At 39.9% G+C, this 17,500-nt stretch overlaps 1 protein-coding gene across 1 annotated transcript in view; it reads right to left on the minus strand.

Annotated features, from left to right (window-relative positions):
* Nucleotides 1-17,500, minus strand: part of gpc5a (glypican 5a) — an 89,624-nt gene that overhangs the window by 20,162 nt on the left and 51,962 nt on the right. The window contains 1 exon segment of the mRNA XM_030779009.1: nucleotides 4,978-5,098. Coding sequence (XP_030634869.1) covers nucleotides 4,978-5,098 — 121 coding nt within the window.

A 17,500-nucleotide genomic window follows, 5' to 3' on the forward strand; every position in this document is an offset into this window, starting at 1 on the left:
CACAGGCCGTAGCGACTCTTCTGAGAAAATTGGATGAAAAACATTAAAAGCTTGCATGGCAAAAGAGATTATAAGCTTACATGATCATACCAGCCTCTTTTGATGTGCTATGAATGAAAACCACTCCCTTCCAGTCATCGGCTTATAGCCAATATGACACAATCACTTTGCATTAGTTAAAAATAAAAGTTAAAGTATGTAAAACCAAACCCAACAGGACATAATGATTTTCATAACTAGCGAAAATAAATGCACAGATGGACAACTTCCGATGCACTGAGCTTTGTACTGAATATGTAAATACCTTTTCAAAGAATGAAGAAAGAAAGGTTGAATTACTTGCATCTTAATAATGCATCATAATATCGGTCATTATCCAGTGCAGTAGAGCGAACGGCGATGAACTGCGAGAGTTCCTTTAGAGAGTATAACAGAGAGGTGAGGTCAAACATTAATGCTGACAGAAGTGTTCTAATTACTGCTACTCCAACATGAAGACAAGGTCTGAGCCATGTTCATTTAACCTTGAAGGGCATCATGAGATCTGTACAGTCACAAGCAGCTTGTCCTACACATGCTGTGTGCACACGCACGCACATACACACATTTTCTTTCTTCCTTTCTTCCTTTCTTCCTGCCTTTCTTCCTTTCTATCTTTCTGTCCCCCCCCCCCCCCCCCCCCCCCCTCCACATAGTGGCAAAATGCATACTTGGACATTTTGTTTATTGACTTCATTGTTCAGTGATCCAATGTGCGCACACACACACACACACGTACAGGGAGAGGGAGAGAGAGAGAGAGAGAGAGAGAGAGAGACAGATCATGATTGGAATAATCAAGGCTGTAACTGATGTAAAAAAGGGACTAATGGCTGCCGTATAGATTTATGAGAATGTAGTGACAGCTAACAGATGGTGTGGATTAGGACAAAGTGCTAGCATTGGGTCAACAGAGTCTGTCTGTTGGGAGCACGGTGCCGCGGGCCAGGCCTCCATTAACACTCAGAGTGTGAGCTCTCTCACAGGAACAGATGATGAGAACAAAGTGTATTCAAACTCCACAAAGCATCAACGTACTCATCTTTGTGATGTTCAGTGAGTGTGTATGTGTGTATGTTTGTGTGAAAGCATAGGATAAAAAGACAGGTCAAGGCAGGAGAGAGAGTGTTTCTAGGAAAATAAAACAAATGAGTGACTGTAAGAAAAGGAGGAAAAAGATTGTGTAGTAGAAAAAGAGGTATGAGGAAGAGCTAGGGCACAGAAAAGAGAGAGAGAGAGAGAGAGAGAGAGAGAGAGAGAGAGAGAGAGAGAGAGAGAGAGAGAGAAGAAATACATCAAAAGGAAGTCAGAGCAGAGATAGAGATGCAAAAAAAAAAAAAATAAGAAAAAAGTTACACTGATGTTGAAGCATCTTATCCATCTAGCAGACATGCCCTTAAAAAGCAGCAGCAGCATCAGCAGCTGTGGTTTGAGACTGGGGGTTAGGGGTTAAAAGACAGGCCATTTCGACATCTTCTTTGGTGGAGCCCACAGGCATTGAGAAAAAGATAACCTAATTAGCATGATGTTTCATGCTAACCGACGCCTCAGGGTAACTAGCCTCCACGGCTATCATTGTAATGAAAGCAGGTGTGAGTTCAGCACAGCTCAATCTCTTGACTAATGGTTAGCCTCGTATTTTGTTCGCTATGTTCCTCTCTCTGTCTATCTATCTCTTTCATACACACTCTCTCTCTCTGACTTTATCTGGTTCTCGCCAACCCCCCTCCCACCTTCCCCCACAGCCCACCATTATTCTCTTTCAGAAAGCATTTAACTCCCTCCTGCACTGGCGCCCCAGTGACAAGCTCATTAGATGTGGCATTCGCTGGGCTTAGAGCCTCGGTCAGCTCTGTCCTCTATATTAGCACAGAACATGCTGACACTGGGCTTAACAAGTCTGGAGTTCATTTTAACATCAGTAAATCGCCAGTGGTAAATATCAGCTGGTAAACACAACTAATAAATAAAATGGGACAGCTAAAAGTGGACAGCTTAGGTGACTTAAGTTTTGTCAAACTGAAGTGGAACTATCTGTGTAAATTCATATGTGCTGAACATAGCAGTTAATGGGTGCATCAGTAGGATTTTCTGGGAACTTAAAAGCTATCATAGCAGATGCCGCCGTTGTCATTTTATTTCAGTACTAAGCTACCATTAATTCTTCATCACGAGCCAAATTGCTGTGGACGTGATGTTCTTTCTTCTGCAAAGTACAGATACCAGATTTCTCCGAGGACCCATGCTGAAATTCCCAGTAGAAATCCTCCGGGTGTTTCAGTAATCATGGTCATCAGTTGGAAATATATTGCAGTGTTACTAGCGGGGACAAGAGCCCCCCCTGGTTGGCTAATGCCTGTGATTCAAACAAAGAGGCTGGAAAATTTCCAGGAGCCCTACTGCTTGAAAGGTTCTAAAGATGTCCTTAAGGTGTGTTTGCTTTCTCCCTCGTCCATGCTTTGTTGCAGTGGTGGTTCAAGCTTGTATGGCGCCCTGGGCGACCACCCCACTTCAGCGCCCCCGGCCAACAACAACAAATAAAGCACCATTCTGCACTAACTGTAATCTTTATTCAGACCTTTGGAACAACACGAATAAATAATCATAACATTTATATCTGTATCATTTTCCCGCAGTTTGAGACGGAAACAGGAAGGCAATTTCTAGGTTGGCGTAATTCAAACTGTCAAAACGCAGAGGCCGGAGCTGGAGAGTTGGAGCCTTCAGCGGGACAGCACCAGCGGGACAGGAACATATTTTCAGCGTCTAGGATAGCCTACTTTAGATGGAATTATAAAGAAATTGTGCTTTACAATCAAGTAATCTCTGCTGGTCATTCCGATTTCCCAAATCAACTAAATACATTGCACAACCAGTGTACGCTTCGCCCTTCTTCTTAAACATAATCACATTACGTACTTAGCGATCTAGACATAAGATTGGCTGGTGGTACGGAATGACATCATAACCGGGAGTCAAACTAATCCTAAAATAATATGGATTGGGCTGGCTATGGGCTGCCTCGCTTATGAGCAAGAACGTGTTTCTGTTTATTCTAGTCCAGAGTTTATATGGATCAGCTAAAGAAAGACAGGTGACCCCCCTCGCCAAACATAGAAGTATATCTACCTGCACAAATGAACAAGACTGTACATACGAAGCAAGCTAGGTTACCACTGCAATGGTTATCTTCTCTGTCCGTCTCTCGGCATAACGTGGACGGTTTTGATTAACACAGATATTCTGAGAGCAAAAAGTCCTGCTTCCGGCGGCCCAGGTGCAGACTGGTTTCATATTATTCTTAAGCATTTCGTACAAACCAGAAAAAATGCAACAATATGTCTGTGAAACTATATAGACCTATTCATAGTATTATGGATGAATTGTGGTTTATTTGGTAGCATTTCGTGACTGATTTTACTAATTGCATTAGTACTGTACAAAGTTAGAGGTGTGCTAGCTCACAAACTAGAATCAGGGTGCCCACTCCGACAAGGTTAACTGACCGACACAGTGATATGATATCATTGACGTAACGTGCAAATGAGCGATTCAAAACCGTTCGGGCAAATGTCACCATTCCGAATTTTTTTGTGTGGGCGCTCCGTGCCGCCCCAGGCAAGATACCGCCCTGGGCGGCTGCCCATGTCAGCCATGCCTAAATCCGCCCCTGCTTTGTTGTGTAGTCCTGAAATACCCTTCCATCATTTGACAAATATTCTCTGTCCATATTTAGAAAACTATAGGCATTGTGAAAACTGACAAGAAACTGCCATCAAACACCAAAGCTTCAGCATTTCAGCTCAAGTTTAAAGAAAAAAAAAATCTTTTTTACAATCAAAATGATGAAGTCATGTTTAGTTATACACTTTAATGATGAGGGAAAATAAGCCCACAAGAACTCCCTCTAATACTCTAATTGGTCTGAGATGTTTTTTTTTTTCTTCCAAAAAGAACCAAAAAAAAAAAATAATGAATTTCCACTATAGCTTCTTCTAGAACTAAGTCAGAACCTTCAGATATTGAAGATGCACTCATGAATAAAACCAGTGACACTAACCATTGATTGACTCTGATTTGTCCTGAAGCTAATTTAGGAGAAAGGATAGGTAGTCTGTCTAATACAGCCAGCCCTGGATAAATCTGAGATGCTGTGTATTGCTGATGTTCAGAAACCAATGATTCTGCCAAAGGGAGGAACAAATGTGGCATAAACCTGAACATGTCAAATACTGAGAATAGACTTTTAAACATACTGTATCTTCATTGATTTTGTCATTGTTAATTATATCTTGTTTGTTCAATAGATGGAAGAAGGAAAGGAACCTCAGGTAATATTCCTTCAGTAGCAGTAGACAAACCGAATACATTATCGCATATGAGTCGGCTTCTGAGTAGAGTTGTTTTCCAACCATTACAAAAGCGAAAAGATTTTCTGAGCTGTACGACCTAAGGCTAAACCAAACTACTTTGTTCAGGAGGACTTTTGTCAGCAAGGATTGCATCATCTAGCTTCAAAGCTGCACAATATGCATTCATCTATTTTCTAAGAGAAACAAATAAATAAGCAAAGCAAACAAACAAACAAACACATACATATACAGATATATACATACCACCCTAAGCCTGTTTACTGCTCTGAACCAAAGAATGCCAGTGACTCTACAGTTATTAGCTTTAATGTAGAACCATTCACAGAGACTTGCCTTTTTTTAAATAAAGGGTTTTGCTAAGCGTAGCCTTTGAACAATATCTCTACAATTTCTTCATTTTAGCCTCTCTACTTATAAAAAGTCACAATAATTTTTTTAAGGAAGGACATGACGTTTTGTACGAATGAGCTGTGAAAGCTCCTTTAATGCTGTGAGTGGTTTGATTCTATGAGGTGATAGTGTGAGTGGACAGCGTGTTTTAATTTTCAGTCTGTGAGAGGCTCACCTGATTGATGTGTTTCAGTTTATCAATGACCTGATTGATCACAGGGTCAGCCTCCTTCACTCGTACTTCTGGATTCACAGCCTGGGCCTTAATCCCATTGCCTACCACTCTCAGTGTGTAGCTGTGAAACATAAGGAGAAAGAGAGAGAGAGAGAGAGAGAGAGAGAGAGAGAGAGAGAGAGAGAGAGAGAGAGCAAGGTCATTGAGTGGGTGTCATTTTATATATTTATATATAAATATATATATATATATATATATATATAGAGAGAGAGAGAGAGAGAGAGAGAGAGAGAGAGAGAGAGAGAGAGAGAGAGAGAGAGATGGATATGGATATAGACACACACACACACACACACACACACACATACACACACATTATATGTATCTATATATTAGATTCTTTCTGTCAAGGGGATTTAATCTTAGCTCAGTGTTACTGAAGATGGCCTTGCATGAACCAGAAAGATTTAGCTGCATGCCAGGGATGGAGATGCTCTACAAACCCTACAAAATATACAAGGAGCCGAGAACCAGACAAATTACTCAACCTACACGATAAAAGCAATAGTGCTCTCGGCAGAAGAAGGGAAAAATAAAGCCCATGCAGCAATGAGAATGGATGTGTCAGGCTTGAAGAATGTCCACTCCCATGTAACACTAACTGATGATGTGAAATATCTTAAATATTTTATTACTGAATAGACTTTAGAGAAATGCTAAAGTCATGGCCACCAGTAATCCTCTCCAAAGCAGAAAAAATGAGGGGAGAAAGTCTTCGGTATATTGCCAATAACTGTCCAATCTACTGAAGCAATATTTTCAACATTCACTAATTTAAATAGGGAAAGAAGAGGAGGGATAAAAAAAACAAGAAGAAGAAGAAAGAGAGAAGCAAGAACAAGATCAATATGTTGAAATACCGACAGATAAAACAGAGTACGCAGCAAAAGAAAAAAAAAAGGGGGGGGGGGGGGGGTATTCATCTGATTTTGCAGCTTTTTTCGAGAGTTACATTGCAACCTAAAGCAACAAATGGTTGCAACTATTTTTTTTTCTCTTTGTTACGAATGACTGTGATAAATGATATATTGACATGAATGATATATGATATATAAATGATATACAAATTATATATTGACATTTCAAATATAATTTATTTCAATATAAATTGAAGGATTTGCAAAAGTTTGTCTGTAATCACTCACTAGCTCATGTGCTCTCAGCAATACAAATTTAACTGAGTTCTGTTTTGGTCGATGGGTAGAAAGAGAAATGGTAAAGCTGGATTTGAACGATGGAAGCAGCACGAGTAAATCCAAAAATATCAAGTGTTGGATTTTTTTTTTTCTCTCACTTTTCTCTTTCTCTCTCATTCTCTTTTTCACCTTTTTATTCCTTGAACTTCTTGGTCTTCTCTAATCGTGATCCTTTCTACCTCCAAATGCAGAGATACAGTCAATTCTATCTCTTGAATTTGCATTAGGGGAACATGCTGCTCCAGTAACTGTTAAAGGAGAGACAAAAAGCTCTGTATTTCAGTGTGAAGCTGTCTTAGAGTACTTTGCTCTCTTGCTTTGATTCCTCCTTAAGACTTTAGGGGTGCCTAAGCTCTCCAAGGCAGTCACTTATCCATATGGGCAATTCGTGTAGAGTTCTTTCTCAGGCTCTCTTGCTGATGGCATGCATTGAAAAAAGCAGAGACATTTCAGAGGAATGTAAATGCCTACTGCCAACACTGTCCTAGAGAATGTACTGTTTTTTTTATGTATTGTCTTGAGTTGGGGGAAAGACATATGGGAGATGCTTTAAGTACTAGGAATGGAGATCCATAATGCAGATCCAATAAACACATTTTAACTTTAAAGAGAGAAAATATAATTGTTCATTCGTACAGTCGTGAGAGACCATGGGCGTAAAACCATTGGAAGGCTGCCAGTTATTATTTTTTCTCGATTGTCTCGAGAAAACTTATAAAAGTGACATGATTTCAGATGTAAAGGGCAAGTAAACTGATAAATCAAAAAAGTTGTCTCTGTCTTAGTGACTCAGCCCTATTATTCAGTCATCATCATTATTATTATCATTATTATTAGTTGCATTAGTAGTAGTGGTGGTAGAAGTAGTAGTACTTCATAGAAGATGGGAGGATCCACATAAATGTCCACGTATGCTCTCTGTCCTTTTTTAGATTACTTTCTTTCATTTTTGTTTTCTTTTTGCATGTCCAGTGTTTTTAATGGTTAAATTAAAGACAAAAAATATTGCATCTTGTTAAAAAAAAAACAAAAAAAACAAAACAACACAAAATATGGGGGTCAAGAAGATCATTTTGGAATATTCACATTATAATAAACATAACCATACCAATCTTCTAAGTGTCATTAAGGTAGGCATAATCTTTGTACAGTACGGTGAGAAAACATAGTCACATTAACACACCTCTCTCTGACACTGGGCTTCTCTGCAGACATTTGACTAATATGTTATAATTCTCTTACAACAGAAAGGGTCCCGGAGGGTGCTATAGAGCTTCAGAACAAAGCCCTGCTTCTTAAAAGATGTTAAGGTTGATAATGAGAAACTCCTAACATGTGGAGACATTCATCATTATGCCACGCGTCCCACTGGGACTTAAAATCTTCACTTAAGAGACAGAGAGGAAAAAAAAAAAAAACACAGACCAGAGAGAAAAACTTCTCATGCTCTCAGAGCATAATGCCATAGCAATTCTCTTGCAAAGATTGTTTCATGTCCCAGCAGTTCTGAACCACCCTGAGAAAAAAAAAAAGGAAAAAAAATAGTGCAGTGGTGTTAGAAAGTTTGTGAACACTTAAGAAGCACTACTGATTTTCTGCATTAATTTGACTGAAAATGTGCTGAGATCTTCACATAAGTCATAAAAAAAAAATCACTTAAGAGAACTCAATAAAACGCACAAATTGTGATACTTTTTCATTCATTTATTGATCAAAATGTTCTATTATTAGATGTCTTTGTGGAAAACATATGTGAATCTTTGGGATTATCAGTTCAGTTTATGGGATAATTAAGAGTTAGGAGTGTCAATCAGTGAAATGAAAACCAGATGTTAGTTAGGCTCTGTCCTATTTAAAAAAACATAAACATAGAGTCTTCCCAACCAAAGTCTGGTCTTCACAACACAGGGCTGTGAATGTGCGCCATGCCTCAATCAGGGGAGATTTCTGAGGACCTCAGACTGAAAGTTGTTGATGCTCACCAGGCTGGAAAAGCTTACAAAACAATTTCCAAAGACTTTGCACTTCACCAATCCACTTTTAGGCAGATACTGTACAAACGGAGAGAATTTAACACTATTCTTACTCACCCCAGGAGTGGCTGTTCAACTAAAATCACAAAGAACCCCAGGCTAACATCTAAGGATCTCTGGGCCCCTCTTCCACTCATGGTTAATGTCAGCAAGTGCCATCATCACGGAGACACTAAACAAGCATAATGTGCATTGGGAGGAAAGCAAGGAGAGAGTCACCACTTTCAAAGCACACTGCTGCCCATTTACAGTTTGCTACAGACCACCTGGATGAGTGAGAAGACTACTGGAGGAATATTCTGTGGACAGAAGAATCGGAGGCAGAACTTTTTAGCGAAAATGAGACAGATTGATTTTGGCAAAAAACCAAACGCTGTATTCCGACATAAGAACCTCATCCCAACCGTGAAACATGTTGGCGGCGGTATCTTGGTTTGAGCTTTTTTTTCCCGCCATGAGACCAAAATGGCGTGATATCATTGAAGGACCTATGAATTCTGGATTTTTTTTGTCAGTTAACTGAAACTCAAGAGAAGGTGGGTCTTGCAGCCAGACAATGACCCTAAATACACAAGTCAGTCTGCCAAAGAATGCTTGGAGCAGAAGAAGTTTTACATTTTGGACTGACTGAGTCAAAGTCCAAACCTTAATCCAATTGACCTGAATCAGGGCAGTTCACGCAAGACAGCAGCCCTATATAACCGAGCTGAGGCAGTTCTGTAAGGAGGAATGGGATAAATTCCTCCAAGTTATATGTTTTATTGGGTTCTCTCTATCTATTTTTATGACTTATATGAAGATCTGATCACATTATAAATCAAATTGATGCAGAACTTCAGAAAATTCTGAAGGGTTCACAAAGTTTCTTGCACCACTGCAATCATTATTTGTGCACTATATTTCAAGATGATCATTCAAACTCATTACCCATTTATTCCATCTCCACCATATCTGTTGCCACACAGATAAGTATGGAAATATGTTTCTATATTTTCCCTGCTCTACATTAAAATTGGAACATCAGAGTGATGACGAAAGCGTGAATACACATACAAATTCACAGCGGGGACTTCAGACACAAAGAGAGAGGTCATAAAAAAATAATAATTTAAAAAATATGAACAAGCAAGGCAGCACCAAACGGCACTGCATAATGAGATGTTTAAACAAGGCTGACGTGAGGTCTTTATAAGCTGAGGGAGAGAGGGAGAGAGAGAGAGAGAGAGAGAGAGAGAGAGAGAGAGAGAGAGAGAGAGAGAGAGAGGGTGAGGGGGGGAGAGGGAGAGGGCGGGGGAGCCACAACACTGTATTTTGTTAATCACCTCTGAAATGAACCAACTGGATGGTAGTTCCACAGTTAGATACAGAGTGAAATCTGGCCCCGCTGCCCACAGCGAGATCTGCAAAATCTGACAGCTACATGCAAGAGAACTGAAGACAGCGCAATCTTTTTTTTTTTTTTTTTCCCCTTAATGAAAAACAGGCCTGTGTTTACAACAGCCAGGCACATTTTCTTGTGTACAAGCAGAACTACTACATCCTTAGCTCTATTTGTACAAACTATTACACGTCTGTTCTTTTTGAAGCTCTTGTTGGACTGGAGTAGTTTCACACAGAACAGGGTTAAGTAATGATTTCTACACACACACACACACACACACACACACACACATATATATATACATGCATACATAGAGAGAGAGAGAGAGAGAGAGAGAGAGAGAGATGGAAGGATAGATAGATAACTGAATAATGAATCAAATCAAGAAACTTAGAAAATAGCCATTGCAAACTTTGAACAGATTGCATACATGGTATATACTGAATGTCAAGTTGCATGATGTCACAAAACAAAGAAATGTGAGCACCAGAGACTAAGTGCTTAACCTGCTTCATTTCATTAAGGAATGCAGACTTAAAGCATAGAAACAGAGGAAAAGTTGACATTAAAAAAAAAAGATGTCAGCTATTATGAAACGAGGAAAAATCTGGAATGCCATCTTAAGAAATTATTCATTTGAATTAAATCCCATTAAAAAGCACATCTAATCCAAATATTAACATTCAAATCAGATGTTAATTAAATTAAAGCTAAATTACTGACAAACTAGAGACAAATAAGCCAGAGGTATTCATCTGAGCCCTCAAGGACCACATGCCCTACAAGTATTTGTTAACACCAAAACACCACCTGATGTAACTAATTTATTAACCTCCTTAGTGAAAGACATAAGCTAATTAATTCTATTGAACAGTTGGCAACAAAAAACACCAGCAGGACAAGTGGCCTTCATAGACTAAGATGTATGCCTCTAGCTACTGAGCCTATAAGTTTAAAAAAAAACAACAAAAAAAACTCATTAACTTTGATGGTGTCATTAATATACCCCTAAAAAGCCTCCAAAACCATAGATTACCTTGATTAGTTCCTTGCCATTGCTGTATTCATAATATTTGAATGGCACCAGACTAAATAGGCATGGGGCCAAGTCGATGGTAAAATATGTTCGCTGGAATTGTAAAATGAGAGACTGTAATTCTTGCCGGTTTTGATTGGCACATTGAGAGTGCAACAGAGCAAATCATTCAAACAGCTGTTTCCTCACAATCTTACTCTCATCTACAACACCATTAACAGTCGCAGCATCTCCCCCACGGGCTTACCAACAGTGGAAGCATTCTCCCACAGAACAAGGACGTTAATTACGAGAAATAACGACACTGATGGAACGCAATCACTGTGAAAGGCAAAGAGAGGGAAGCGTCACCTCCAGCACTCGTGTCAAGGTGAATGTGAAAGTATCCACACAAAATTAATTTGAAACCTTCCTTCAAAATACAAACATGCGACCCCACCGGTATATCAGCTACAACAAATAAGGTGAAGCTCAATTAGCAAAACGTTTCATGATAACAGCACATGATGGAACCCGATGACTCCTAACAACAACATGAAAATCATAATTCAGCCAGAGCTAGCAGTAATCCACAAAACAGCTGCCATCCACGTTCCAATCACTGAGCTTCCATCAGCCATAAAGACCGATTTGATTCATGCTGAGGCGAAGATGTGGCATTAGCCTATGGGATTGGACAGCAAAGGGAGACAGATTAACACAAACGGTCAGAATCATCGTTGCAGACTTTTTTTTTTTTTTTTTGCCATGTGAGACTGAGACAAGCAGACGAGGAACAGATAACGGAGACACTTTTACTTCCCTAACTTCTATAGTTTTTTCAAGGGCAGTCATTCTTTGCTTTGCGAACTACCAGTTCTGACTTTGTGGTGAGGATCCCACATGTAGCGATACTACGCAGAGGGCAGAGACACGGCGGCAAGGACAGAGAGACTGAAGAAAGGAGAGTTCTGGTAGACTGGTATACTCTGTCCTTACATGATGAGACCCCTGCAGAAAAGTGGCTGACTTTTTTTTTTTTTGTCACTCGAGAACACAACTAGCCATGATACAAATGAAGAGAGGACCACCATCAGTTTTGTGTTTTAATGAGAGCAGGGAGAGCAGGGAAGAGAGAACAAAGGGCCATCATACTGTACATGTATGTGGTCTCAGTGTATTAGACTATGAGTATATCAGAGTATATTTATAAGAGTATGACTACATCTGTCAGCAGCTGTACAGCAGCATGATTCTGAGAGAGAGAGAGAGAGAGAGAGAGAGAGAGAGAGAGAGAGAGCACGTGTGTGTGTGAGAGAGAGAGACAGAAAGACAGACAGACAGAAACAGACGTCGACAGAGACAAAATGTGTAGGAACAACTCTGTTCTCCTCAGCAATTTGACACACAATCCTCTAGAGCAATGCAGTCCCACATAGCAGAAACATCACCTTAACACACTGCAGTCTAAAAGAGAAAGAGCGTAGCCATATAGATTAAAACCATTCTCAAGAGCTTTCAGAGGTGAGGAAAAATAAGACAAAGCCTGAGAAAAAGTTAGACTTTCATTACTTTGGTGTAGATTTGCAGTGACAACTTTTCTTTTAAAGTATCATTAAAATTCTGTGTGGAAAAAAAAAAAAAAAAAGTTTCACAGTAAATTGAAGAGAGCGTTTGTATTCTGGTTTGAAGGGAAGCCCAAAGCAGCTTGGAATAACTCTGAGAACTGGTGAAATTCAATTTACACTCTATTGTGACACAGCCACAGTAACGATCCATGAACTTTACACATTAATCACAACCACAGTTGTGGCATCCAAGGATATAATATTACTACCTACATTACTAATCGTCCAAGACATCAGTGTATACAAGTAGTTATATAAATTAAAAAGTAAATAAAGAAATAACACCTACATTACTGCGTGAATTTGTTTGCATTTGCTTGCACCAGTGTCACAAATACCTAGATGCTGTTGCAGACAGTGGATAACAACTGCTGAGTGCTAAGCTACATCTTCACATTCGTATGTAGACTAAAGGCTGTTAGTGAACAGTTTGAGATAGAAAGTTTGTATTCTGTGGGTGGTTAGGGATGGAAGTACAGGGACAGATGGTGAGTCGGTAATTGCTAATTGTTATGGTTATTGCAATGATACAAGTTAATACTAAAAGTGCCATAAACTGATTACAAAAAAAATCAAAAAATAAAAAAAAAAAAATCTTTTGTCTTCAGTCTTGTGTCTGAGTTTCGGTCTTGACTGACGACTGACCAAAGTGCATTCAGAGGTGTGCTTTATTTCCCAAAAGTGTCACGCCTTTGATGTGTTTTGTTGTTTACATTGCCTTGCTAAAAAAAAAACAAAGGAAAAAAAAATGCCGCGCTGACATTTAACTTGTGGAGACAGATGCTTTTACATGTTCAACTGACTTTTTTTTTTTTCTTTTTCTTTTTTTTTTCTAAAGGAAATCAGTGTGAACTAAACAGCCTGTGTTGCAGAGTGCAGTCTGACTGAATTCGTGTTTGCTATCAGCAACGAATGCGAAAAAGAACTGCTTGTTTTAGCTCTTGTGGGATGAGTCGATTCTGATCTTTTTTCCAGGGCTCGTCTGTTCTGCTTTTTCATCAGGGGCCTCACTCAGTGGATCATGCTGGAAACGTGAACAAGAGATTCAGTGGCTCAGCCGAGCGAAAGCCAGCCTCCAAGACACCAGTCAACCAGACAGGCTACCATATCGAGACAAGGGAACAAAATTACAAGATCAAAGCTGGAAATCAAATCAAAAGGACTATCAGTGATGGAGGGATTATTATGAATCGCAATATCCATGCCTTCTTTTAAACTGCACACCGGGACACATTTGACAAATCAGAGAGTTTCGCATCAAATCAGAACAGAGCATTCTCCATTAAAACTAGTACCTGGTTACTCTTTTTTTTTTTTTTTTTTCCCTCCTGCTGTGATCAAAATCAGAATCGCTGCATAATCGTCTCCTGTGGAGGGCAATCCTCTACGCCAGGGGAAAAATTAGGTACCTGGAGAGCTGTCATCAGGTGGCAATAATCTATATCACACTGGAGGCCCAGTACTTCCAGGCTGGATCGTTCCCTTGTGCCTCGGTTACGTGGGCCGTTCTCTCTTTGCTGTTTGATATTTATGTCCTGAACCGTATATCTTGTCTCAACTCGTCGCCATGTTTTGCCGGCCGTCGTATTGATTCCGAGTCAATTTTATAGTTCAGTGGTTTTCTCGGGGACTTGACTGCCTCTTACTTGATCCACAGCCCCCCTTACTTTCCGTATCTTCCTGTCCTCCGTTCATATTTATGTTGCCGTGCGCCATCTCCACAGAGTCGGGTTGTTTTTTTGTTTTTTTTTTTTGGCGTGGACAACCAGGGAAGACTGATTCAAAACGCCTAGTCCGTTACCAGGGAAACACGTTCTCACAAGTGTTCTTCATTAGAGCAAGATAACCCAGTGCCTTCTCCACACAGACATACATATACAAATACACAACCACACACGCACACGCACACACACACACACACACACACACACACACACACACACAAATCTTCAGTGCAGACCACTGGAGTGGCACTGTGGGAATGCAGAGCTTGTTTGCTCTCTGGCTCTCTACTTATTTATGCATTGGATTTTTTGGCACACCGATGTTTATTCAAACGGCTGGGCTGTCATAAGATTTATGGACATGGCTTTGCATCCTCCTCTGATCATTAAGCCTGTGAGATGCATTTAGTGAAGCTCTAGTATGAGTGGCAAAAAACACCATATACGGGGGGTGGGGGGGGGGGAGAAAAGAAAAGAAAAATTCATTGGTAACCTTTGCAGCACAATTTTCTAATCCAGCATAGCTGTGTCTAAACTCAGCAGAAATGCATAAAGTAATTACGTGCTGTTACATTGTATTTTTTTACAATTTATGGTGGTGCAGAATCAAGGTTAAGGAAAGGAGTGGAGTGGAGTGGAGTGAAGAACATGCCTTAAGGGCCCTGGTAAAGTTAGACAGCAAGTGACTGCTACTCTTAATCACACTCTATTTATCACACAGGGGGTGCGCATCTGAAATGTTACCAACTTTCCACATTTTTGCTGAGAAATCATTCATAATTTACACAAGAAAGACGGAAAGGAAGGATTTGGAAAACTTCCTTTGTGAGCAATGTTCTTTTCTTTATTTCTGACATGATTACAACAGCATTGTTCCTTGACTTTAAATTTCTCAGTATCTTTTCTAGGACGTTTAATGTTGACTCTGAAGGGCTGGCATTGTCAAACTCCACAGTCTGTCTTTTGCTCGGTAACTGAGTTAAAGGCTTGAACAAGTCCTGTCATATAAGCTGCTGATACCTTCACAAATCTGAACAGGTCTCCACCCTCTGTGTGTTTTATCAGATCATCAGGAGCAAGCACTTCTTAGAAGTATGTGGGTGTACACTTGTGTGTTTATGTGAAGAAAGAGACAGAAAGAAAGGGGTGGAGATGCAGAGAGAGAGAGAGAGAGAGAGAGAGAGGGGGGGGGGGGAGGGAGGGAGAGAGAGAGAGAGAGAGAGAGAGAGAGAGAGAGAGGGAGAGAGAGGGGGAGAGAGAGACAGCTGGTGTGGTGCAGAGAGATCGAAAAGAGCACAATTCCTCAAAGGGAATAATGATTCATACAAAAGAATACAGACACCCATCCTTCACAGGAATGGAAAAAAAAAAGCCTACTAAGAGACACAAAACTAAGGAAATAATCAAGATGTTCCAGGGAAATTTCGGTTTGGGTAAAAATAAAGAAATAAATAAATAAATAAAAAAAGGGGGGGGGGGGGTCAGGAATGAGATGCAAGCTCCATTCAAAGCCAAGATTGAGAAGCAGTTTCTGAGGATTAGCAAAGGTTACGAATCTGCCTGGTCATCTATCCAAACTGAATGATTAATCTCTCTCATCAAAGGCAAGGTGAACAGAAAGCATCAGCTGAGATTACATCAACAGATATCCAAGCTTTGTTTCCTCCAATTGTTTCACCTCAGTTCTTTTTGCTATGGATCACAGCACACGTCAATTCCCTGTGCATCTGAATTCTGTTCAATCCAATTTAAAAAGCTGTAGAGAAAGTCTGACTGTCTGAAACAGGCAAAGCTGTCCATTGCATCTATTCCATCTTATCACACTGCAGTTAAATTACTTCTTCATCAGATAGCCCCTTTCTGACTTGTAGGATTGCTTGCAATAGTGGCTTGGGATAAAAAAAAAAAGAAAAAGAAAAAAAAAAACACGAGACACAGCTGGGTTTCAGGAAAAAAAAAAAAAGATGGCGTTATTTCGTTTTAAGGTCAACTAATGCTAAGGATTTTTTTTCCTCCATTCAAAGAGACTGTTTTGAGAGTATGTCAACCAGCACAAGAGCACGGATGGCTTAATTACATCTGTAGCAAATGTGGTCAGTTAAGTCTCTTTGTCTTGTCTTTCTTGCATGTGAATGACTTTGTGTTTATCCTTGTGTTTACCCTTTGCGTTTATCAGACATTTCTGTTGGATTTCTGGAGTTCTGAAAGGTGTTAAAGATGCAGCACATTATTCAATCTCATCAACATGCAAAAGGAAACTTCCTTTTCTGTTTTCCTTTTGGTTCACTCTCAAAAGGTAGCTATTTGTTAAACTGTCATTTGGAGAGACTTCAAGACTAGCCAAACTCAACCAATTCAGTGTACAAAAGAGAAAGCTTATATAGATACAACATACATCCATAGCACGACGTGGCCATACACATTAGCCTGGTTGCTGCCTCCGAACCCCACCCCCTTCTTGTTAATGGGCTGAAACGGAGCGATTTAAGATTCCGAAAGGATCTTCTTGCATTTATTTGCCCAGTTCCCTTCTTGAGTTGTCTGATATAAGGTGACCAAACTTGGACAAAATCACCTTGAAGAGCTGAAGAGACACCATCAAGGTATTACCCCAGAGAACGCAAAAAGTTCAAACTTCAGTCGCACAACATATGTGCAGAACAGAAGGCGTGATCTGCTGATGAAAGGATTCTGACTTTTTTTTTTCTCGCTCTTTTTTTTTCTTTTTTTTCGGCTTAATCATGCTTTATGAACTTGCCCAGTAATATATCACCTCAGGTGACCGTCCACCCAATGAAAGGTAATTTTCCACAAGGTTGGGTTAAAAGAAGTCCCCTGTAATCAAACAATAAGAAAACCTGTCCTGATTAAATATCCTCTCAAGGAGGATCAAAAGGGTCTTTTGTCTCTTAGCAATTGATCTAGTGGTAGATTTACTGCATTTTTTAAATTATTCCGAATAATGATTAAATATAGGCGGAGAGCTAAGAAACTGATCTTAGATATGAGGTAGACGGTAGCAAGTGTTTGACTTTTACTAGCAGTATTAAGCTTGGCAAATGGAGACAACCTGATACAGAGTTGCTTTAATAGCCACTCACTATTTAAAACAATGAGTCAAAAACTTTTTGAGGAAAGTGTAAAGGTCTTCAGACCATTGTTCTACATCAGGTTATGATGCGTTTTAAAAAAAATAGACAATGTTAAGCACTCATACGAGAGATGATATTGAGTGCTTCATTCCACCCTTTGGCTATGTCGACGGCTTTGTTTTGCATCAAAAATCTTTAGCAAATCGGGTGCCCGGATCTACAAACATCATCAGAGTGCAATTAGCTGAAGGTTACCAATGACATCGGCTGAAGCATGTGGGTATCTGGGAGGGGCAAAGTTTCATCTCATCTCATCGGGGTCAGGGCCACATCCTGAATGGAACGCATTATGTTGCCCGACCATTAAAGTAAATAAAGATTTCGTCAGGAGCTG

This window comes from Chanos chanos, chromosome 7 (assembly GCF_902362185.1).
Source record: "Chanos chanos chromosome 7, fChaCha1.1, whole genome shotgun sequence".
Lineage (NCBI taxonomy): Eukaryota > Metazoa > Chordata > Actinopteri > Gonorynchiformes > Chanidae > Chanos > Chanos chanos.